Genomic DNA, 26,110 nt, shown 5'->3' with positions numbered 1-26,110 from the left:
CAGCCACGGAGCTGGTGTGAGGGGGAGCAGCCAATCCTGCTCCGTCTCTGTTAATCCCTATCCATATATACCATACTTTTCTGCTGTGAATACAATCCCTGCTTTCTCTTTCCTTCACCGAAACCATGGATATCTTCATCCCCATTTCAACTCTTATTTTCTTCTTCTTACTCTTCTCAATTTCCAAGCCCCTACTCCAGAAGTGCAGGAACCTTCCACCATCACCGCCTTCCATTCCAATCCTTGGCCATCTCCATCTCATCAAAAAGCCCCTCCACCGCTCTCTTACTACCCTCTCCGACCATTACAGCCCCATCCTCTCCCTCTGTTTCGGCTCTCGCCCTGTCCTCCTCGTCTCCACCCCGTCCTTGGCCGAGGAATGCCTCTCCAAGAATGATATCATCTTCGCCAATCGCCCCCACATCCTAGCCGGCAAGCACATCAATTACAACTACTCCGCCATTGGGCTTGCCTCCTACGGCCCCCACTGGCACAACCTGCGCCGCATCCTCACCATCAAGATCTTCTCCTCAAGCTGCATCCAGATGTTCTCTGTCGTCCGAATCCAAGAGGTCCGGTCCCTGGTGAAAGATCTGTTCCGGGATTCAGAATTGGGGAAATCGGTAGTGGAATTGAAGTCGAAGTTCTCGGAGCTGACTCTCAAAGTGATGATGGGGATGATTGCTGGGAAACGGTATTACGGTGATAATGTAGTTGATTTGGAGGAGGCGAAGTGGTTTCAGGGGATCGTGAAGGAAGCATTGGTGTTAAGTGGAGCGTCGTATATTGGGGATTTCTTGCCATTTTTGGGGTGGATGGATTTAGGAGGGGTGGAGAAGAGGATGGTGAGAATGGTGAAAGATAGAGATGAGTTCTTGCAGGTTCTGATCGACGAGCATCGGAGGAGAAAGAAGAACGACAATTTCTCTTCCTCGATGGAAGAAGAAGTTGAGGTGGAGAAGAAGAAGAAGAAGAAGAAGACGTTCATAGATGTTATGCTGTCGTTGCAAGAAACAGAGCCCGAGTACTACATTGATCAGATCATCAAGGGGATGCTTGGGGTAATTATCACATCTCTCTCTTTTTCTATGCAAACCTGCATCTTCCCCATTACATAGTGATCTAGATCGTTAATTTACCTGTAATGATGTGGGAAAGATCGCGGGAACCATCTCCCCACACAAAGGTTAATTTCACAGTCGCATTTGTTCGTACCCAACGATGTATTGGAAAGCGGATTGGCTGGGGACGTGGCCCAAGCTCTTGGATGCGGATTGTGTGTTGGGTAACCTAGGCGCACTGAGTAAACTCCGTGGGGTCCATCGTGATTTACGTATTTTATCCCCTCAGCCCATCCATTTTATCAGATAATTTCAAGGCTTTAGTTAAAAAATAAAGCATATCCAAATCTCAAGTGAACCACACTATAGGAAACAGTGCGAATTGAACTTTTACCATTGAAAATTTTTTGGGGGCCATGAAAACCAATGAGGTAAAAGTAACTACACAATGCTCTATATCTTTTTTAATGGGCAAACATTATAAATACTAAGTAGTATACGACGTTATTGACATGGAGGCATGTGACATTCTACTCAGTCGACTATAGTGATATGATTGTGACGCCACTCATAAATGGCGAGATAATGTGTACATTTTCATTGATGATAGTCGAAAAACCATACTATATAGCCCCTATGAATTCAGATGAGCTACCCGAAACTTCTAAAGTGGAAGGTCATTTTCTATTAACTACATGAGACTTTGTGAATGAATCAAAAGAGATGATGTAAGCCTATGCATTAATTGTAAAGGGGAAGGAACTCGAGCCCACCATCATTCTTGAGAAATTAAAACCTTTGCCAGATGAATTCAAAGAAATTTGGCCCGTTGATCTTCCTGATGGATTATCTCTCATACGAGATATTTAACATCATATCGACCTTGTCCCCAGGTCTAGGTTACCCAATCGTCCTCACTATTGGATGAGTCTGAAAGAGTGTGATATTCTACAATGGCAAGTGGAGAAATTGATCCATAAGGGTCTAATCCGAGAAAACATGAGCCCATGTACCACACCGGTGTTATTAACTCTTAAGAAAGATGATAGTCGGTGCATGTGTGTCAATAGTCAGGCGATCAACAAGATTACTATAAAATATAAATTTCCTATACCATGGCTGGATGATATGTTGAACATGTTTGTGGGTGTGAAATTATTTTCTAAATTGGATTTAAGAAGCAACTACCATCAAATTCAAATACGACTAGGTGATGAGTAGAAGATCACTTTTAAGACCAATGAAGAGTTATATGAATGGTTGGTCATGCCCTTCGATTATTCAAACCCGCCATAGTACATTCATGAGGTTAGGGGTGCACATCGAACCGATAGAACCATGGAACTGGACCAGAACTGACCAAATGGTCCGATTTGGTCTGGTTTTAGGGTGCACCAGTTCCAGTTCTAAAAATTAAAGAACTGTTTAGTTCAGTTCAGTTCTTAGTTTGGGGGTATGTAGAACTAAACCGAACCATAAGCTGATCCATAGAACCGAACCGTGGATCTGAATCGTGGAACCAAACCTAGAATCGAACTGTGGTTCTCTCTCTCTCTGTCTCTCTCTTTCTCTCTCTCTCTCACTGCTGCTCTCTCTCTCTCTCGCCACTCACCACTGCCACCACATCTCTCTCTCTCTCTCTCTCTCTCTCTCTCTCTCTCTCGCCACTCACCACCGCCACCACATCTCTCTCTCTATCTCTCAGGTTCTCTCTCTCTCTCGCCATTCACCACTGCCAAACATGCAATTAGGTTGGATTATAAAAATCCCGAAACCATGGAACTGATCTAGTTTTAATGGTCCGGTTCTGGTTCAGTTCCAGGGCGTTAACAGTCCGGTTCCGGTTCCGAAAATCTTAGAACTGTTAGGAACGGTTCGGTTCCGATTTCAACCCAGAACTGAACTGAACCGACCCATGTGCACCCCTAGATGAGGTTGATGAACCGAGTTATAAAGCCATTCATTAGACACTTTATAGTAGTTTACTTCAATGATGTTTTGATATACAGTCATGATGAAGCAATTCATATGGAACACCTTAAACAGGTCCTTTAAGTGCTCACTGAAAATAAGTTGTATCTCAATTTTAAAAAATACAGCTTTTTGACCGATAGCCTGCTGTTTTTGAGCTCTATCATAACGTCAATGGGTAACTAGGTAGATGATGAAAATGTGAGAGCCATTAGGGAATTATTAGTTCCAACAAACATCCATGAAGTACGAAGTTTTATCATTGGTTCATGAAGAATTTTAATACCATTGTGTCACCAATTACAGATTACATGAAGAATGGACCATTTTAATGGATTAACAAAGCTGATAGGAGCTTTGCTGAAATCAAGCATAGATTGTCTATAACTTCGGTTTTTATAGTTTCTAGCTTCGACAAACTGTTTAAGTTTGAATGTGATGCTTCATATGTCGGAATTGTATGAGTTTTGTCTCAAGAAGGCTGGCCAGTAGCCTTCAACAGTAAAAAGCTTAGTGACACATGTAAAAGGTAGTCGACTTATGATCTCAAATTATACATAGTGGTTCAGGCACTACGACATTGGCGACATTACTTAATTCAAAAGGAGTTTATTCTTTACATAGGCCATCAAGCTCTCAAATTCATTAACAGTCAAGGTAACGTGAATCGTATGCATGCTAGGTGGATTTCATTCTTGAAGGAATTCATGTTTATGCTGAAGCATAAGTTGGGCAGTAGAACAAAGTGATTGATACATTTAGCTGATGTGCAACTTTATTAGTCATCATGAGCAATGAGGTTGTCGGGTTCGAGTGCCTCAAAAACATATATGCCAACGATGACGACTTCAAGGGCGCATGAATTATATGCGAAGAGAGTCATCTCAGTGACCTACATATGCAAGATGATTTCTTTTTCAAAGGGAATCAACTGTGCATCCCTAAAAGTTCTCTAGAGTAAATTATTCAAGAGTTACATGTAGGTGGCCTTGTTAGATACCTTGGAGGAGGCAAGATGTGAACTCTTATTGAGGAAATATATTACTGGTCGTAATTAGTACGTGACGTGGGTAGATCGGTGCGACGTTGTCTTGTTTGCCAGACTTCAAAGGGGTAGTCTTAGAATACAGGTCTCTATACCCATTACCTGTGCCTGACGGCCCTTATGAGGACTTATCCATCGACTTCGTGCTTGGTCTCTCATGAACACAACGCGGCATGAATTCGATGTTCATGGTGGTATATCAATTTTCAAAGATAACGCACTTTATCACATGTAAGAAGACCCTCGATGTGACACACATGGCGAATTTATCCTTCAAAGAGGTCGTGTGGCTACATGGGGTTGGTAAGACCACTACTTTTGACCGTGACATGAAGTTCATTAGCCACTTCTGGCAGACTTCGTGGAATCAGTTCGGTATATAACTTCAGTTCAATGGTGCCTACTATTCATAGACCAATGGATAGACTGAAGTTGTGAATCACACAATAGGAAACCTCCTTCAGTATATTTCAGGTGACAAATCAAAGCAGTGAGATTTGATCTTATCTCAAGCGGAGTTTGCATTTAATAATATGGTGAACCGCTCGATAGAGAAATTCCCGTTCCAGATTATTTATGGTCGAGTGCCTCACCACACACTTGACTTGATCCCCTTATCCAAGCTCTTGGGTATGAGCATTGCAGAAGAACATATGGTGGACCGAACTATGGGCATTCATGCGGATATGCAAACCAAGCTGCAAGCCTCCAACAACAAGTACAATGAGCAAGCTAATAAGCATCAGCGATAAAAGTTGTTCGAGGTGGGCGACTATGTTGTGGTCCATGTACACGATGAGAGATTTTTAACCGGGACCTATGACAAATTAAAGAACAAGAAGATTGGACTGGTATTAATCCTTCAAAAGATCAGCGACAATGCTTACGTTGTTGATATTTCAAATGATATGGAGATCTCGCGTACTTTCAATATCCCGGACCTGACCGAGTATCATTAACTGAAGGGGAATGAGAACTTGAGGACGAGTTCTTTTGAAGTGGAGAGGACTGATGTAGAGTAGGTCATAGATACTTTTATGGCCAAGATGGACTAGAGAAGGCCCGATCAGTGGTGAAAGTGATCAGGACCGTTACAACCCTAAAGCAAGCATATCTCGCAAAGCAGAATGAGTTATTCAACATACCATATGTGATAATTTTAGGGTAAGAGAAGCTACTTTAGCCAACAAACCCCACTATGATGGGTTGCCCATGTTGGATTTGCGAGATTCCATCGGATCGACGGTCAAAAGTTCATTTTATTTTCATTTTTAATATTTATAGTTAGTTTTAGTCTGATCATAATTTTTTATCCTTTGAGTTTTAGGGGTAGTGCCCAACATGAAAAGGTCTTAGAAAAATTCAGATAATAACATGGTTAGGCCAAATTGGACACTTACTATTTTTGGCTGAAAACCATGAAATCTGGTAGAAATCATGAAAAAAAAGAACTAGAAAGAGAGGAAGCAGCCGATCCAAGCACATAAACGCCTATCTTAAACGTATGGTATGGATCAATCCCCCGCCCCTCCACTCCTTCCAGTCGATCGAGTCTATCCCTTGCCTTTGAACATTTCGCTATTAAGACATTCCCACCACCCGCCCTTTTAGTAAGCGCCTTTTGACCTCTGGGTCCAGGCAATCATAGGAGTCTTCCCCCTCTAGCCAAATCTCCTATGTTGTAACTGTGACCTGATTTCCATTTCGGGTATGCAACTCATTAATCCCTCCCATCTGTCGTTTAGCAGGTCTTCTACTGCTAGTAAGTCACGTTTTTAGGGAGTTTGATTCTGAAACTTCTTCCTAGGTTTGATATCACTATTTAAAGGATTGTAAATTCATTTTTATCATCAATCAATTTATTTTCAATTTTATTAGAATTTATTTCTTTTCCTTCAAGGATTCGAGGAATCTTCGTGAGGAGTCAAGGGAACTCCGTGGATTTGGAGTAATTATTCCTAAAGGAAGATGATGACCGGCCTCATCATGTCCTTCCCTATGTCAGCTTTGTTGGGCCAACTGTAATGATCCAGACTCGAAGCTCAAGCAGACCACCACATAAAACACTGGAAATTGAACGCCCACGGCTGAAAACTTCTTGGGACACAAGACTTTTGTATAAGCTTACATTTTTTTCCCTCTTCATTCAAGTTTCAAGAGTAGGCCTTCGGAAGTTTTCAAGAGTAGGTATCCAATCCTACTATTTTCTATGGTGTAGTATACTTTAGCTTTGGTTTTGTATTGGGCTCATGGCCCAAAATAAGCTAGCAAAATGGATGATTTGCTTTCAGGCTGCTTAAATTGAACTTGCAAAATAGATGCGTCGTTTTGAGTCTTATGGCTTAAATTGAGCTGGCAAAACGGATGTACATTATTGTGGCCCCACATAAATTCGCCACATCGTGCCACAAGCAATCCACGTCCAATTTCCTGTTTATGAGATTTTTGTTCATTTTTTATAAACGGCCTGGATCATTAGGTGGTGGGATAAAACTTAAGAGGGGGAAAATTATATCAGCCAGGCCTCATTTCAAGCACGTGATGAGTTTTGCGTCACATCTGACATCAGCGATTTTAGCCTAATTTGAAAAACTTATTGTTGGCAGAAGTCAGCTGCGGCTACTCAACGGAGTCATTTGATGGCGAGGACAAGGCAATGCTCTGACACGGCCACTTGGAACTTAGAATTGTATTCTTTACATTGAGCATGACGATTGCGTGTTGACCCCAACACATGGAGTTGGATAGCGTGATTTGGCTGCGATCCTGTAACGAGCGAGGTGTGTGAGATCCTGACCGTAGGGCCCACCTCAACATGTTCATCGTATAGCCATACCGTCCATCTAGTTTTACATATTATTTTAGTATATAGTTACAAAAATGAAGCAGATACACATTTCAAGTGGACTACACCGGAAACAGTGGTCATTGAATACTCACCATTAAAAACTTCTTACCGTTCACCATAGTGTTTATTGAACATCCAATCCATTGACAAGGTCACGCAGACCTAGATGAAAGGAAAATAACAATTATTAGCTTGATGTAAAATTTATTTGATGTTGTATTTTGAAGTCTTAAATTATTCGTATTCAGGGTCTATTAATTGCGTTGACAGGTCATTCGATGCCATCGAACATTGCTCGATTCCATCGAGATTTTTTGAATTTTCTCTAGTTGGTTGCTAGACTAGCTGGGTGTTTTTTCAATGCCATCAAAGAGCGTTTGATGACATCAAAGGATATGTTCAACCTCGATGCAATCAATGAAAATATGATTTTTATGTCTTGTCCCTGTACAGTTTTAGTGTTAGTTCGATGCTATTGATATAGCTTCAATGTCATCGAAGGATAAGTTTCAATGACATTGAATAAATTCGCACAGAATTTCGTAGAGTTGCAATTTCGTAGGATTTGTTTCCTAATTCGATTGTGATTCTTCCAAAGGCTATATATTGGGGTGTAATTGGGATTGGGAGGTATTTAGAGCTTTCTAATTCGTTATAGGGTTTCAAGGGTGTAGTTTGGGTTGATTTGAGGTTGTACGGATTGGGTAATTTCTCTAGTCTTGTAACTTTCTTCTTTCATAGTGATATATGTTGCTTTGTGCCAGGGTTTTTTTTCTGAAAGGGTTTTTCCACATTAAATGTTGGAGAGTTTGCGTTGTGCTTGCTCGGTGCAATTGGATTACTCTACTTGATTCATCTTTGTGTGCTTCTGCGGTCCCCCTATAAGGGGTATCAGATCTAGGTTGGGGCGCAGTCTTGAATATGAAAGTGAGTACTCTGGGTGCCAATCCTAAGTTTGATGTTGAGAAATACTCTAGGAAAAATAATTTTGAATTGTAAATGGTCAAGATGACTAGCCTATTGATTCAGCAAGGATTGGATAAGGCCCTTGAGAAGTGATCAGAATCTATAGATGATGATGAATGGAAGAAACTAGATAAGAAAGCAAAATCATTAATCTAATTGTGCTTAACAGATGAGGTTCTCTATAATGTCTTAAGGGAGAAAACTATATCAAGTTTGTGAATGAAGTTAGAAGACATATATACAAAGAATTCTCTGAAAATCACTTACACTGGAAGCTGTAGTTATTCAACTTCAAGATGGCAGAGGGAGGAGATCTTAAAGCTCACGTTATCAATTTTAACAAGATGATTTGCAAATTACTGGATATGGAGGTAATGGTCGTTGAAGAAGATCAGGCACGTATCTTGTTAAATTCTTCCCTTGCTTCATATGAGTCTTTTAAAAATGCCCTGTGCACTGGTAATACGACCCTTAGTGTCAATACCGTCATCTCATCCTTTCAGGGAAAGGCGATGAGAAATAAGAATAGTAGCATGGGGGCCTCCACAGATGCTTTGATTACAAGAGGTAGAAATTTTGAGCGGGACATGGGATCCTATAGATCAAAATTCAAATCCAAGGGTAAGGGTAAGGGAAAGTTAAAGTGCTAGAGTTGTGGGATGTCAGGGCACATGAAGAATGATTGTACAAATTATAAAGCAAAGAAAGAGAATATAGAGTCTTCTTCCAGGGAGGCTAATACTGCCACGTCTGATGAAGAGATAAGCAGAGGTGATGTGTTGACAGTGTCCCTGATCGGACACTTATACGATGATCGTAGAGACAAGTGGATTCTTGACACATGAGCTTTATATCACGTGACTACTCATCAGAGTTGGTTCACCAGCTACAAGGAGTACAATAGTGGACAAGTATTTATGGGTAATGAAAATGCCTATAACGTTGTGGTTGTTGGTATTATCTGTATTAAGATGTTTGATGGGATGGAGTGTACCTTGACTGAGGTGAGGCAGGTTCCTGACATGAAGAAAAGTTTGATATCTCGTAGTGCACTCGAGGCGAATGGGTACAAGTTCACCGGTTTTAATGGGGCCTTTAAGGTTTCAAAAGGGGCACTCGTAGTTATGTGAGCACGGAAGCATGGTAATCTTTACAGGATAATTGTGAGCACTTCAACATGTAGAGCTGTAGCGACTGTAGCGGATTCTACATCTGCACATATGTTGCATGCACATCTGGGCTATATGAGCGAGCAGGGCATGAATGTACTTTATGATCGTTGTTTAATTCTAAGTTTTAAAAGTTTTAATTTGAATATATGTGAGCATTGTATATATGGTAAATAATTTAGATTATCTTTTAAATCTGGAAAGTATATAAGGGTGTGCTTGATTATGTGCATTCTGATGTATGGAAGTCATCGCCGGTGGTTTCCGCCAGAGGGTCATTGTGGTTTGTCACATTCATTGATGATTACTCTTGGAAAGTTTGAGTTTGTTTCATGAAATATAAATATGAGGTTTTCACCTATTTCAAAGAATGGAAGGCTATGGTGGAAAAATAGACAAGGCGAAAGGTGAAAGTTTTAAGGACTAATAGTGGTGGTGAATTTAATTCCAATGAATTTAATAAGTATTGTAAATATGAAGGGACCATTAGACATAACACAGTGCCCCACACACTCGAGCAAAACGGTTTGGCTGAGCAGATGAATCGAACTCTTTTGGAGAGAGCCCGATGCATGATTAGTAATGCTGGGTTGGGCAAGGACCTATAGATTGAGACTGTTAACATAACTTGCTATTTGGTGAATCAGTCTCCTTCTATGGCAATTGACTGTAAGATTTCGGAGGCAGTATGGAGTGGTCACAATATTGACTACTCAGATTTGTATATATTTGGTTATGAGGTTTACTCTCATGTACTGTCAGTTAAGAAATATAAGTTAGACCATAAATCCAAAAAGTACATCTTTGTCGGTTATAATGGTGATGTAAAGGGATACAAGATATATGACTGAGTCACACGTAAAATCATTATTAGCAGGGATGTTAAATTCAATAAAGGCTCCCTATTCCGCAAGAATAATCAGGAGCAAAAGGAACCAGAAAGGTTGGTCGTGAACGTTTAGATCGACATAGATGATACTCACGCTAAGATAGATGCACAAACAAAGGTACAAGAATAGGTGGACTAGCCACCTAGGAGAAATCTGCCGTGAGATCGCAAATTATCAACAAGATATATGGACAACTCTAATATCGCATATGCCCTCATTACATATGAGGGAGACTCGTCTACTATTCAAGAGGCTCTTGATGAGTCTGATGCAGAAAAATGAAATGTAACAATGGGCAATGAGATGGATTCTTTGTACAAGAACAACACAGGAGCTGGTGGAGCTTCCATTGGTTCGAAAAGCGATCAGATGCAAGTGGATCTTCAAGAAGAAACATGATAGATTCAAAACAGGGTTGGTAGTGAAGGGTTATGCTCAGAGAGAAGGCATTGACTTCACAGATATATTCACACCGATTGTAAAGAAAAAATCTATAAGATTCGTGTTGGCACTGGTTGCCCAATATGATCTCGAGCTAGAAAAAATGGACGTAAAAACTGCATTTCTATACTGGAAATTGGAAGAGCAGATCTACATGAAGCAGTCAGAGGGCTACAAAGTTAAACGGGTAGGGAACAAAGTTTGCAGGTTAAAGAAGTCGTTGTATGGCCTGAAACGGTCGCCTAAGCAGTAGTATAAAAAGTTTGATTCTTTCATGTTGAGTCAGAAATTTATTAGGAGTGAGTATGATCACTGTGTCTACTTCAAGACACTGAGTGATGGTAAGTTTATCATCCTAGTATTGTATATTGATGATATATTGATTGTCAGTCATAATATGTCAAAAATCGATGTACTGACGTATTAATTATCAAGGACATTCGAGATGGAAGATCTGGGGGCTGCAAAGAGGGTTCTCAGCATATATATTCATAAAGATAGGAAGAGGAACATGCTTTGGTTATTTCAGGCAGAATACCTTGAGAATATGTTAATCAAGTATGTGATGGACAAGATAAAGTCAGTCAACATTCCTCATGTGACTCACTTCAAGCTTTCCTCAGAACAATATCCTAAATCAAATGAAGAAAAATATGATATGTCACATGTGCCATATTTGAATGTTATTGACAGTTTAATGTACGTCATGGTTTGTACAAGACCAGACAATTCACAGGCAGTTGGTGTTGTGATCAGATACATGTCAAACTCTGACAAGCAACATTGGGAAGCGATGAAATAACTAATTTAATATAATCACGGTACAAAAGATTACAACTTAGCTTTTGCGAAGACATGGGCTAAGTTAGTTGTGTATGTGGATTTAGATTACGCAGGTAATGTAGATTCTTGAAAGTCGACTTTAGGTTACTCGTTTGTATTAGCGGGTGGAGTGATTAGTTGGATGTCGAAGCTTCAGTCCGTGGTGGCTCTTTCTACAACCGAAGCAGAGTATATGGCAGTGACATAAGCATTCAAAGGAGGTGTTTAGTTGAAAGACATGATAAATCAGTTGGGGCTTTAACAGGAGGCCGTGCCGGTTAATTGTGATAGCAAGAGTGTTGTTAAATTAGCTAAAAACTCTATTTATCATTCACGTACTAAACACATTGATGTTCGTCACCATTTTATCCAACATGTTCTTGAGGAAGGAGGCGTGACTTTGGAGAAGATTCACATAGGCGTGAATCCGATGGACATGCTCACCAAGGTGGTTCATTTAGAAAAGTTCAAGTTATATGCAACTTTTCTGGGCTTGGTGAAGCTATAAAAGGAGGATGAAGTGTACACGAGAAGCGATGATGGAGCTATGATGCAAGGTAAAGATGAGTGAAGAGGACAATAAGCTACATTTGATGATTGAAGACACAGTGAAGATTGTTGTTTTTTGAAGTCATAAATCATTCAGAATCAGGTTCTGTTGATTGCATCGAAAAACCATTCGATACCATCCCACCGAGAATTTTTAGATTTTTACCAGTTGGTTGCTGGATTAACTGGGTGCTTTTTGGATGTCATCGAAGAGTGTTCGATGACATCGAAAATGGCTTGTTGCAATCAACAAAAATTCAATTTTCATGTCTCGTCTCTAGATAGTTTTAGTGTGAGTTCGATGTCATCAAAGGATAAGTTTTGATGAAATGGACAGTTTCAATCTGATCCACGTATATCATGAAATAGAGAGTTTAAGTCTGATTCATGTGTGCCATGTATGCCTCCGAAGGCATGGAATTTGCTTTCTTCATTAAAATAATATCATTGGACATTTTTCACTTCCAACTTGGATAAATGTTCAATGAGATTTTTTTTTATTAAAAACTACCTCGTTATTTTAGAATTCACATTCCAATACCTATTTAAAAAGCTTTTCTTTCACTTTATTAATTTAGATATTTTTCATTATAGTAGGTTGTATCAGAAATTTTAACCTCTATGGATTGACCAATCACTAGAAGCCAGGCAAGAAACCACTTCCTGGGCATTAGCCAATATACAAGGACTTGAATCACAAGTGGGCCTGATTTAAAGCCCCATTCCTATATTTTAGCATGCCATATAATGATTTATGTGGATTTCACATGATCATCATGGTAAGCTTGGTAAAAAATCAATTATGCATATCTCTCCCAACCGTTTCCTTTAGTGGGGGCTACCTTAATCCTGAGTCAACCTAATTTCTTTGCCCTGGCCTAACATGGGATAGCATGGTCGGAATGTATTTCATGTACACATCATGGTGGACCCAAATGAAAATTAACCTAGGGTTCCAATGGGCCCAATGGAATGGTTCCAACATGGTCTCTAGGTGTTATGCGCCCACACACACACACACACACACACACACACACACACATATATAGAAGAATGCTCACCTGTGCATCCGTTCTCATGGGATCTCGTGAGAACTTTTTCAGAACTCATGTCCCATGGTACAAGCCCAAAATCTAAATGGTTTATGTGATGTAGCACCCCATGAAACCCTCGGGTAGGCCTATTTTTACCCTTATCCAAAACTTTGGTGGGCATGGCAAAAGGTTTCTTTTGCCATGACCCACCAAAGTTTTAGATCAGGGTGAAAGTCGGGCCCTTGCAATCTCATAAGTGTTGCATCACATGGATGGCTCAAAGTTTTCGCTCATATTACATGAGATGAATTTTGAAAAAGTTCTCATGAGTTCACATTAGAATTGTGGAAGAATTGGTCCACAATTCTAATGGGAACTCATGAGAACTTTTTAAAAACTCATCTCATGTGATATGAGTGAAAACTTTAAGCCATCCATGTGATGCAACACTCATGAGATTGCAAGGGCCCGACACACAAACAAAGGAATGCTTCCTCTCACCTCATGAGAACTTTTTAAGAACCCATCACATGTAATGATACACACACACACACACACACACACACACACACACACACAAAAACAAAGGAATGCTTCCTCTCACCTCATGAGAACTTTTTAAGAACCCATCACATGTAATCACACACACACACACACACACAAAGGAATGCTTCCTCTTACCTCATGAGAACTTTTTAAGAACCCATCACATGTAATGTGAGTTGAAATTTGGAACGACACCTCGTGAAACTCCCAGGGATCAATTTTCGCCCAATTCAAAACTTTGGTGGACCATGGCAAAAGAAAACAATTTCCTCTCTTAATTTGCATCTCTCTTTACTATGGCCTAGTAGATTTTTGGATTAAGGTGAAAATCCTCCGGGGGTTTCATGAGGTGCCGCATTACATGGACCGTTCGGATTTTGGGCCCATGACATGTGTGCAAAGGTGCGCACGTGCCAGGTAAGCATGAGAGAGAGAATGAATATGAACCATTCTTATATTTTCTCTCTTAGCCATCCATTTGTTTGGACACCTATGGATGGCTAAGATTTATTTTATTTTATTTTCTAAATCTGGGTGTTGGTGCATTGGATATCCACAGTGAAACCCAAATGTCAATGGTTCGGGTCACTCGGCCATCTGGTCCCCATTAGTAAAACTGAAATCCAAATGCTATGGTACAAACTTCCAATCCCAGCAACGTGTGGTACCTCATACAGTATACATGAATCAGGCACTACTGAACGCTAGAACGGACACATCAGCTCTGACAACGGAATGGGCCATGTCACTTCTATTGAACCATCCAGACGTGCTGGGAAAAGCTAAAGCTGAGCTGGACATGCATGTAGGACCTCATTCGTTAGACGAATCGGATCTGGCCAAGCTTCCATACCTCCATTGCATCATCAACGAGACTCTCCGATTGTATCCGGTGGCCCCACTTCTACTTCCTCATGAGTCATCTGAAGAGTCTATCATTGGAGGTTTCAATGTGCCACCTGGCACAATGCTATGGGTCAATGTGTGGGCTATTCATAGAGATCCCAAGGTATGGATGGACCCCACAAATTTCAAGCTGGAGCGGTTTCAAGGCATAGAAGGAGCAAAGGAAGGCTTGAAGTTGATCCCATTTGGGTACGGAAGGCGGGCATGTCCGAGCATGGGCCTAGATATGCGGATGATGAGCCTGGCAATGGGAACCTTGATCCAATGCTTTGAGTGGGAAAGTGATGTAGAGCGGGTCGCGGACAGTTACATGGCCAAGATGGATCAGAAAAGGCCCGGTCGACAATAGAACTAATCCAGACCATAGAACCTTAAATCGAGCGTATCTTGCAATCCGGAATGAGTTATATGACGTAAAATATATGATTTTGGGGTAGAACGAGCTACTGAAGCCAACCAACCCCGCTATGCCAGGTTGCGTAGCCCGGAATTGCCAAAAACCCCTGGATCGAGGGCCGTTTCCCTGTTTTAATTTCGTTTTTACTATAAATAGTAAGTTTTAGTTTGATTATAACTCTTCATCCGTCGAGCTTTAGAAGTTATGCCCAACGTGAAAAGAGCTTAGAATAATTAGGAGAACGGTTTGGTGAAGCCAAATAGGACACTTACTATTTTTGGCCGAAAACCTTGCGCACTAGTAGACATCACGACCGTCTATAAATAGTAAGTTTACTATTTATAGTAAGTCACGGATTCTAGGAGTTTAAATTGTAGTTTGATTCTAATCTCTTTCCCATTGCTTGGTACCCCTATTTAAAGGGTTGTGAACTCATTTTTATTCATCAATTAATCAATTTCGAATTTCTTAGAATTTATTTCTATTTTCTGCTTTCTTTCCTCGTGGATTCGAGAAGTCTCTGTGAGGAGTTCAGAGAAGCTCCGTGGATTCGGAGTAGTTATCCTCATCACGTTCATCCCTGCGTCAATTGGTATCAAAGCGAGGATTCCCCTCGGGCCGATGGCAAATAATGAAAGTATGAATCAAAATCCTGTGGACGATGATCTAGGGATTCGTTATCTTTCGGAAAGAATGGAAGCTTTCCACCGCGAGAGTCAGTTAACCATACAAGGGCTGCAGGCAACTCTCGACCGTCTTGTGGATGCCCTACTCCCACCCCGAGCCCTAGGCGATGCTCCACCGCCTTTGGTTACTCCCCCACCCATGGTGGCTCCACCACCCATGGTTGTTGTACGACGCAACCCCGATTTTTGTAGAGCACTACTAGTGGCAAACCGTAGGGCTACACCAGATTATTCAAGTTCTAGTGACGAGAACCTTAATGAGTGTTTTGCCCGATGACCAACCCATGGAGGTGATCATCTAGATCGTGCCGAAAGAGACTATCGAGGTAAGGCTAAACTTCCTAGTTTTAACGGTTTATTACGTATAGAAGATTTTCTCGATTGGCTAGCTGAAGTAGAGAGATATTTTGATTACATGGACGTGTCAGATCATAAAAGGGTAAAATTGGTAGCGTTTAAATTAAAATCTGGTACTTTTGCATGGTGGAAACAATTACAACTCTCACGAGATGGACAGAAAAGGCGCCCATCTCATCATGGTCACGGATGAGACATCTTCTTCGATCTCGATTTCTCCCCAGTAATTATGAGCAGATATTATTCTAGCAATATCAAAATTGTAAACAAGGAAATCGAACAGTCACAGATTACACTGAAGAATTCCAATGGCTAGCTACACGAAACAATCTGTCAGAATCTGAGTCACAGAAGGTGGCACAATTTATAAGTGGGTTGCGACCGACAATTCAGGACTGAGTTCAGATGTACCCAGTCGAGACTGTGGATGAAGTAGTTCAAATGGCGGGTAGGGCAGAAACACAACTTGCAAGAGCTCCTGCTCGTCCATATTCTTCAACTCGACCCCCCATGACAGGTCCCATACAGGATCCAGTGCTGCCACGAGGAAAAGACCCAGTACCTCAACTTCCTACAACCGCAAACCGTGATACGGGGAGCGGCTCATTTAGACCTCAACGTGTAGCACCCACAACAGCGGGTCCGAGTAGGATTTCAAATCCTTATGCGCGGCCAAGGTTGAATAATTGTTACCGCTGTGGCCTACCAGGTCAGTTATCAAACACTTGTCATCAACGTCCCGCAGCACACTTGACTATAAATGAAGGGGGCACTGAAGATGAGGCCGCAGAGGAAGACCATCGCTTTGATGAACATAAACAAACCACTGAAGAAATAGCAGGTGGAGATGAAATGATGGGCGAGGATCGTGGTAAATTTCTAGTTGTGAAGCGATTACTGTATGCCCCACGAAAGAAATTACATCCACAACAACACAATATATTTCGTACTCAGTGCACCGTCAACGAAAAGGTCTGTGATGTGATCATAGACAGTGGTAGTAGCGAGAACATAGTCTCGAAAGTGATGGTGGACAAGTTGCTGCTACCAACGATGAAACATCCTTCCCCATACTCAATTGGCTAGATAAAAAAGGTGAATGAGACCAAGGTAACTGAACAATGCACTATCTCGTTTTCAATTGGCAAAAATTATAAGGATTAAATACTTTGTGACGTGGTCGATATGGAAGCTTGTCATATGTTACTCGGTCGACCCTGGCAGTCGGACCATGATGCGACCCATCGGGGATGAGATAATATTTACGTATTCGTCAAGGATAGTCAAAAAATAATCCTTGCCCCTATGGCACTAGAGAACCACCCTGAAGCCTCTAAAGTAGAGGCGAGTTCCCTCTTGACCATTCAGGATTTTATGGAGGAATCTAAGGAAACCAACGAGGTATACGCTGTAGTGGTGAAGGGCGAGGAAGAGGAACCCTTAAACATCCCTCTAAGTTTAAGACTATTGCTAAATGAATTCAAAGAAGTCTGGCCTGAGGATTTACCTGATGGATTGCCCCCCATGAGGGACATCCAACATCACATAGACCTCGTCCCTGGGGCTAGCCTGCCCAACCGCCCTCATTATCGGATGAGTCCGAAGGAGTGTGAGATACTTCAAGGGCAAGTAGAGGAATTGATCCGTAAGGGTCTCTTGAGAGAGAGCATGAGCCCATGTGTCGCACCAGCATTATTAACGCCAAAAAAAGATGGAAGCTGGCACATGTGTGTTGATAGCCGGGCAATCAACAAAATTACCATCAAATATCGGTTCCCAATATCACGGTTGGACGACATGCTTGATATATTAGAAGGGGCCAAGGTGTTCTCTAAACTAGATCTAAGGAACGGGTACCATCAGATTCGTATTCGACCTAGTGATGAGTGGAAAACGACATTCAAGACCAAGGAAGGGTTGTATGAGTGGCTGGTCATGCCCTTCGGCCTATCGAACGCACCAAGTACTTTTATGCATTTGATGAATCAAGTTCTAAAACCGTTCACTGGCCGATTTGTGGTAGTATATTTTGATGACATATTGATATATAGCCAGGATGAGGCGGAGCACAGGAAACATCTCAGGCAGGTGCTGCAGGTCTTACAAATTAACAAGTTGTACCTCAACTTAAAGAAGTGTAGTTTTTTAACTGACAGCCTGTTGTTTCTAAGATTTGTTGTAACATCCACAGGCATTCGTGTGGACGATGAAAAGGTGCGAGCTATTAGGAAGTGGCCGATCCCGACAAACATTTATGAGGTGAGGAGTTTTCATGGGTTGACGACTTTCTATCGTCGATTTGTGTGAGATTTTAGCACCATAATCGCGCCTATAACAGATTGCATGAGAAAATGACCATTCCACTGGACCGATAAAGCTGACAAGAGCTTTCATGAGATCAAGTATCATTTGTCTACAACACCAATTTTGGTGCTTTCTAATTTCGACAAATGGTTTGAGGTTGAGTGTGACGCTTCATACCTCTGAATTGGAGGAGTATTATCACAGGAAGGCAGGCCAGTAGCCTTCTATAGCGAGAAGCTCGGCGAAGCCCGAAAGAAGTGGTCGACTTATGAGCTTGAGTTGTACGCAGTTGTTCAAGCGCTGTGAAATTGGCGGCATTATCTGATTCAAAGAGAATTTGTTTTGTACACTGACCATCAAGCATTAAAGTTTATTAATAGTCAGACTAATATGAATCGTGTGCATGCTACATGGGTTGCATTTTTATAGGAATTCACGTTCGTTCTGAAGCACAAGTCAGGGCAGCAGAACAAGGTGGCTGATGCACTTAGCCGTCGTGCATCACTACTTGTTACGATGAGCAACGAGGTGGTCGGCTTCGACTGTCTCAAGGAGTTGTATGCCGAGGATGAGGACTTCAAAGATTCTTGGATGAAGTGCCAAGAAGGTCACCCCAATGACCTTCATATACAGGATGATTTTCTCTTCAAAGGGAATCGATTGTGCATCCCCCAAAGTTCTCTGAGGGAGTAGATTATTCAGGAGCTACAAGGAAGTGGCCTCGGTGGACACCTGGGGCGAGACAAGATGCGAGCTCTTATGGAAGAGCGGTATTACTGGCCGCAATTAGTACACGATGTGGGAAAAGCTATACAACGTTGCTATGTTTGTCAGACCTCCAAGGGGCAATCTCAGAATACAAGCCTCTATACCCCATTACCTGTGCCTAATAGTCCTTGAGAGGATTTATCAATGGATTTCATGCTTGGTCTCTCACGAACACAACACGGCATGGATTCGGTGTTTGTGGTGGTAGATTGTTTCTCCAAGATGACGCACTTTATCGCATGCAAGAAGACCCTCGATGCAACACACGTGGTGAATCTTTTTTTCAGGGAGGTCATACGGCTACACAAGGTCCCCAAGACCATTACTTTCGATCGTGACATGAAGTTCATTAGCCACTTTTGACGGATTTTATGGAATCGATTCGATACACGACTTCAATTCAGCAGTGCTTACCACCCACAGACTGATGGGCAGACCGAAGTTGGGAATCACACGTTGGGAAACCTCCTTCGCTGTATTTCAGGAGAAAAACTGAAGAAGTGGGATTTGGCCTTGTCTCAAGTAGAGTTTGCATTCAACAACATGGTGAACCGCTCGACAGGGAGATCACCGTTCCAGATTATCTATGGACAAGTGCCTCGCCACACACTTGACTTGGTCACTCTGCCCAAGCACCCAGGCACGAGCATTGCAGCAGAACATATGGTAGATAAGATCATAGGCATCCATGCAGAAGTGCAGACTAAGCTACATGCTTCGAACGAAAAGTATAAGGAACAAGCGAACAAGCATCAACGACACAAAGTGTTCAAGGTGGGCAACCGTGTTATGGTCCATCTGCGCAAAGAGAGATTTCTGACTGGGACATACAACAAGTTGAAAAATAAGAAGATTGGACCGGTACCAATCATCCGAAAGATCAATGACAATGCTTATGTTATTGATCTTCCAGATGACATGGTAATCTCACGGACTTTCAATGTCGCGGACCTGACAGAGTATCATGAACCAGAGCATGACGAGAACTTGAGGACGAGTTCTTTTGAAGTGGAGGAGACTGATGTAGAGCGGGTCACGGACATTTACATGGCCAAGATGGATCAGAAAAGGCCCGGTCGACGACAGAAGTGATCCAGACCATCGAACCTTAAATCGGGCGTATCTTGTAATCCGGAATGAGTTATCAGACGTAAAATATATGATTTTAGGGTAGAACGAGCTACTGAAGCCAACCAACCCTGTTATGCCGGGTTGCGCAGCCCAAAATTGTGAAAAGCCCTTGAATCGACGGTCGTTTCCCTGTTTTAATTTCGTTTTTACTATAAATAGTAAGTTTTAATTTGATTATAACTCTTCATCCGTCCGGCTTTAGAAGTTGCGCCCAACGTGAAAAGAGCTTAGAATAATTAGGAGAACGGTTTGGTGAAGCCAAATAGGACACTTACTATTTTTGGCTGAAAACCTTGCGCACTAGTAGACATCATGACCGTTTATAAATAGTAAGTTTACTATTTATAGTAAGTCACGGATTCTAGGAGTTTGAGTTGTAGTTTGATTCTAATTTCTTTCTCATTGCTTGGTACCCTTATTTAAAGGGTTATGAATTCATTTTTATTCATCAATTAATCAATTTCGAATTTCTTAGAATTTATTTCTATTTTCTGCTTTCTTTCCTCGTGGATTCGAGAAGTCTCTGTGAGGAGTCCAGAGAAGCTCCGTAGATTCGAAGTAGTTATCCTCATCACGTTCATCCCTGTGTCAATTGGTATCAAAGTGAGGATTCCCCTCGGGCCGATGGTAAACAATGAAGGTATGAATCAAAATCCTGTGGACGGTGATTCAGGGATTCGTTATCTTTCGAAAAGAATGGAAGCTTTCCACCGCAAGAGTCAGTTAACCATGCAAGGGCTACAGGCAACTCTCGACCGTCTTGCGAATGTGCTACTCCCGTCCCGAGCCCTAGGCGGTGCTCCACCGCCTTTGGTTGATCCCCCACCCATGGTGGCTCCACTACCCATGGTTGGTGTATGACGCAACCCTGATTTTCGTAGAGCACTACCAATGGCAAACCGTAGGGCTACACCAGATGATTCAAGTTCTAGCGACGAGAACCTTAATGAGTGTTTTGCCTGACGACCAATCCATGGAGGTGATCATCTAGATCGTGCTGAAAGATACTATCGAGGTAAGGCTGAACTTCCTAGTTTTAACGGTTTATTACGTATAGAAGATTTTCTCGATTGGTTAGCCGAAGTAGAGAGATATTTTGATTACATGGACGTGCCAGATCATAAAAAGGTAAAATTGGTAGCGTTTAAATTAAAATCTGGTGCTTCTGCATGGTGGGAACAATTACAACTCTCACGAGATCGCCAGAATAAGGCGCCCATCTCATCATGGCCACGGATGAGATGTCTTCTTCGATCTCGATTTCTCCCCAGTGATTATGAGCAGATATTATTCCAGCAATATCAAAATTACAGACAAGAAAATCGAACAGTCACAGATTACACTGAAGAATTTCAACGGCTGGCTACACAAAACGATCTGTCAGAATCTAAGTCACAGATGGAGGCACGATTTATAGGTGGGTTGCGACCGATAATTCAGGACCGAGTTCAGATGTACCCAGTCGAGACTGGATGAAGCAGTTCAATTGGCGGGTAGGGCAGAAACACAACTTGTAAGAGCTCCTGCTCGTCCATATCCTTCAACTCGACCCCCCCATGACGGGTCCCACGCAGGATCCAGTGCTGCCACGAGGAAAAAACCCAATACCTCAACTTCCTACAACCGCGAACCGTGATACGGGGAGAGGCTCATCCAGACCTCAACGTGTATCACCCACAACAGCGGGTCCGAGTAGGATTCCAAATCCTTATGCTCGGCCAAGGTCGAACAATTGTTATCGCAGTGGCCAACCAGGTCACTTATCAAACACTTGTCCTCAACGTCCCACAGCACACTTGATTATAAATGAAGGGGGCACTGAAGATGAGGCCGCAGAGGAAGACCATCGCTTTGATGAACATGAACAAACCACTGAAGAAATAGTATGTGGCGATGAAATGACGAGCGAGGATCGTGGCAAATTTCTAGTTGTGAGGCGATTGCTATATGCCCCACGAAAGGAATTACATCCACAACGACACAATATATTTCGTACTCGGTGTACTGTCAACGGAAAGGTCTGTGATGTGATCATAAACAGTGGTAGTAGCGAGAACATCATCTCGAGAGTGATGGTGGACAAGTTACAGCTACCAACAATGAAACATCCTTCCCCGTACTCAATTGGCTGGATAAGAAAGGTGAATGAGACCAAGGTAACTGAACAATGCACTATCTCGTTTTCAATTGGCAAAAATTATAAGGATCAAATACTTTGTGACGTGGTCGATATGGAAGCTTGTCATATGTTACTCGGTCAACCCTTGTAGTCGGACCGTGATGCGACCCATCGGGGACGAGATAATGTTTACGTATTCTTCAAGGATAGTCGAAAAATAATCCTTGCTCCTATGGCACCAGAGAACCACCCTAAAGCCTCTAAAGTGGAGGAGAGTTTCCTTTTGACCATTCAGGATTTTATGGAGGAATCTAAGGAAACCAGCGAGGTATACGCTGTAGTGGTGAAGGGCGAGGAAGTGGAACCCTCAAACATCCTTCCAATTTTAAAACTGTTACTAAACGAATTCAAAGAAGTCTGGCCTGAGGATTTACCTGATGGATTGCCCCCCATGAGAGACATCCAATATCACATAGACCTCGTCCCTGGGGCTAGCCTGCCCAACTGCCCTCATTATCAGATGAGTCCGAAGGAGTGTGAGATACTTCAAGGGTAAGTGGAGGAATTGATCCGTAAGGGTCTCTTGAGAGAGAGCATGAGCCCATGTGTCGTACCAGCATTATTAACGCCAAAAACAAGATGGAAGCTGGCACATGTGTGTTGACAGCCGGGCAATCAACAAAATTACCATCAAATATCGGTTCCCAATACCACTGTTGGACGACATGCTTGATATATTAGAAGGGGCCAATGTGTTCTCTAAACTAGATCTAAGGAGCGAGTACCATCAGATTCGTATTCGACCTGGTGATGAGTGAAAAATGGCATTCAAGACCAAGGAAGGATTGTATAAGTGGCTGGTCATGCCCTCTGGCCTATCGAATGCACCAAGTACTTTTATGCGTTTGATGAATCAAGTTCTAAAACCGTTCACTGGCTGATTTGTGATAGTATATTTTGATGACATATTGATATATAGCAAGGATGAGGTGAAGCACAGGAAATATCTCAGGCAAGTGTTGCAGGTCTTACAAATTAACAAGTTGTACCTTAACTTGAAGAATTGTAGTTTTTTAACTGACAGCCTATTATTTTTAGGATTTGTTGTAACGTTCACAGGCATTTGTGTGGACAATGAAAAGGTGCGAGCTATTAGGAAATGGCCGCTCCCGACAAACATTCATGAGGTGAGGAGTTTTCACAGGTTGACGACTTTCTATCGTCGATTTGTGTGAGATTTTAGCACCATAGTCATGCCTATAACAGATTGTATGAAAAAAAGACCGTTCCACTGGACCGATAAAGCTGACAAGAGCTTTCATGAGATCGAGCATCGTTCGTCTACAACACCAGTTTTGGTGCTTCCTAATTTCTACAAATTGTTTGAGGTTAAGTGTGACGCTTCATACCTCAGAATTGGAGTATTATCACAGGAAGGCAGGCCAGTGGCCTTTTATAGCGAGAAGCTCAGCGAAGCCCGAAAGAAGTGGTCGACTTATGAGCTTAAGTTGTACACAGTTGTTCAGGCGCTGCGACATTGGTGGCATTATCTGATTCAAAGAGAGTTTATTTTGTACACTGACCATCAAGCATTAAAGTTTATTAATAGTCAGACTAACGTGAATCGTGTGCATGATAGATGGGTTGCATTTTTACAGGAATTCACATTCGTTCTGAAGCACAAGTCAGGGCAGCAGAACAGGGTGGTTGATACACTTAGCTGTCGTGCATCACTACTTGTTACGATGAGCAACAAGGTGGTCGGCTTCGACTGTCTCAAGAAGTTGTATGCCGAGGATGAGGACTTCAAAGATTCTTGGATGAAGTGCCAAGAAGGTCACCCCAGTGACCTTCATATACAGAACGATTTTCTCTTCAAAGGGAATGGATTGTGCATCCCCCAAAGTTCTCTGAGGGAGCAGATTATTCAGGAGCTACATGGAGGTGGCCTCGGTGGACACTTGGGGCGAGACAAGATGCGAGCTCTTGTGGAAGAGCGGTATTACTGGCCGCAATTAGTACGCGATGTGGGAAAAGCCGTACAACATTGCTATGTTTGTCAGACCTCCAAGGGGCAATCTCAGAATACGGGCCTCTATACCCCATTACCTGTGCCTAACGGTCCTTGGGAGGATTTATCAATGGATTTCGTGCTTGGTCTCCCACGAACACAACACGGCATAGATTCGGTGTTCGTGGTGGAAGATCGTTTCTCCAAGATGACGCACTTTATCGCATGCAAGAAGACCCTCGATGCAACACACGTGGTGAATATATTTTTCAGGGAGGTCGTACGACTACACGAGGTCCCCAAGACCATTACTTCCAATCGTGACACGAAGTTCATTAGCCACTTTTGGCAGACTTTATGGAATCGATTCGATACACGACTTCAATTCAGCAGTGCTTACCACCCACAGACTGATGAGCAGATTGAAGTTGTGAATCGCACGTTGGGAAACCTCCTTCGCTATATTTAAGGAGAAAAACCGAAGCAGTGAGATTTGGCCTTGTCTCAAGCAGAGTTTGCATTCAACAACATGGTGAACTGCTCGATAGGGAGATTACCGTTCCAGATTATCTATGGACGAGTGCCTCGCCACACACTTGACTTGGTCACTCTGCCCAAGCACCGAGGCACGAGCATTGCAGCAGAACATATGGCAGATAAGATCATGGGCATCAATGCAGAAGTGCAGACTAAGCTACATGCCTCGAACGAAAAGTATAAGGAACAAGCGGACAAGCATCGACGACAAAAAGTGTGCGAGGTAGGCGACCGTGTTATGGTCCATCTGCGTAAAGAGAGATTTCCGACTGGGACGTACAATAAGTTGAAAAATAAGAATATTGGACCAATACCAATCATCCGAAAGATTAATGAGAACGCTTATGTTGTTGATCTTCCAGATGACATGTCAATCTCACGGATTTTCAATGTCGCGGATCTGACTGAGTATCATGAACCAGAGCATGACGAGAACTCGAGAACGAGTTCTTTTGAAGTAAAGGAGACTGATGTAGAGCGGGTCGCGGACAGTTACATGGCCAAGATGGATCAGAAAAGGCCTGGTCGACGATAGAAGTGATCCAGACCATCGAACCTTAAATCAGGCGTTATCTTGCAATCCGGAATGAGTTATCTGACGTAAAATATATGATTTTGGGGTAGAACGAGCTACTGAAGCCAACCAACCCTACTACACCGGGTTGCACTTCCCAGAATTGCGAAAAACCCCTGGATCGACTGTCGTTTCCCTGTTTTAGTTTCATTTTTACTATAAATAGTAAGTTTTTGTTTGATTATAACTCTTCATCTGTCAGGCTTTAGAAGTTGCGCCCAACGTGAAAAGAGCTTAGAATAATTAGGAGAACGGTTTGGTGAAGCCAAATAGGACACTTACTGTTTTTGGCCATAAACCTTGCGCACTAGTAGACATCATGACCGTCTATAAATAGTAAGTTTACTATTTATAGTAAGTCACGGATTCTAAGAGTTTGAGTTGTAGTTTGATTCTAATTTCTTTCCCATTGCTTGGTACCCCTATTTAAAGGGTTGCGAACTCGTTTTTATTCATCAATTAATCAATTTCGAATTTCTTAGAATTTATTTCTATTTTATGCTTTCTTTCCTCGTGGATTCGAGAAGTCTCTGTGAGGAGTCCAGAGAAGATCCGTGGATTCGGAGTAGTTATCCTCATCATGTTCATCCCTGCGTCAGAAAGAGTAGGAGAGGAAAAGGTGGATATGACTGAAGGGCCTGGGCTCACCATGCCTCAGGCTCAGCCTTTGGTGTCTATAAACCACGCCACACCATGTTCAGTGTACTTTCTCAGCTCTGAATACCATACATGGCTTTGGGCTGGTTTGGATGGTATATGGACCCTATATGGTTATTTTATGGTAGATTACAGTTGTAATGACTATCTATGTCCAGTGTTTGACATGCCGAGGATATTACCCGGCATTCGCCTGTGTGAGATCATCCCTTGTATTAAGCATCCTACAGGCCTAATCTTCTAACGTTGTACGCTTTGTAAGAACTGGTCCATGTACTCAGTGGGGCTACAATATACAGTTTGGTCTGTGATTTGGATGTT

The 26,110-nt window shown here is 42.2% G+C and overlaps 1 protein-coding gene across 1 annotated transcript; it reads left to right on the top strand.

The window, feature by feature from the left end:
- The first annotated feature begins 49 nt into the window (after positions 1 to 49).
- On the top strand, positions 50 to 26,110 carry LOC131229438 (cytochrome P450 81Q32-like). The gene is made up of 3 exons (XM_058225399.1): positions 50 to 1,061; positions 14,034 to 14,529; positions 25,732 to 26,110. Exons 1-3 carry the CDS (start codon positions 126 to 128, stop codon positions 26,031 to 26,033), a joined length of 1,734 nt encoding a protein of 577 aa, XP_058081382.1. The 5' UTR covers positions 50 to 125; the 3' UTR covers positions 26,034 to 26,110.

This window comes from Magnolia sinica, chromosome 16, assembly GCF_029962835.1.
Source record: "Magnolia sinica isolate HGM2019 chromosome 16, MsV1, whole genome shotgun sequence".
Classification (NCBI taxonomy): domain Eukaryota; kingdom Viridiplantae; phylum Streptophyta; class Magnoliopsida; order Magnoliales; family Magnoliaceae; genus Magnolia; species Magnolia sinica.
The sequence above is the reverse complement of the archived record's forward strand: the minus strand, read 5'-3'. Positions and strand labels throughout refer to the sequence as shown.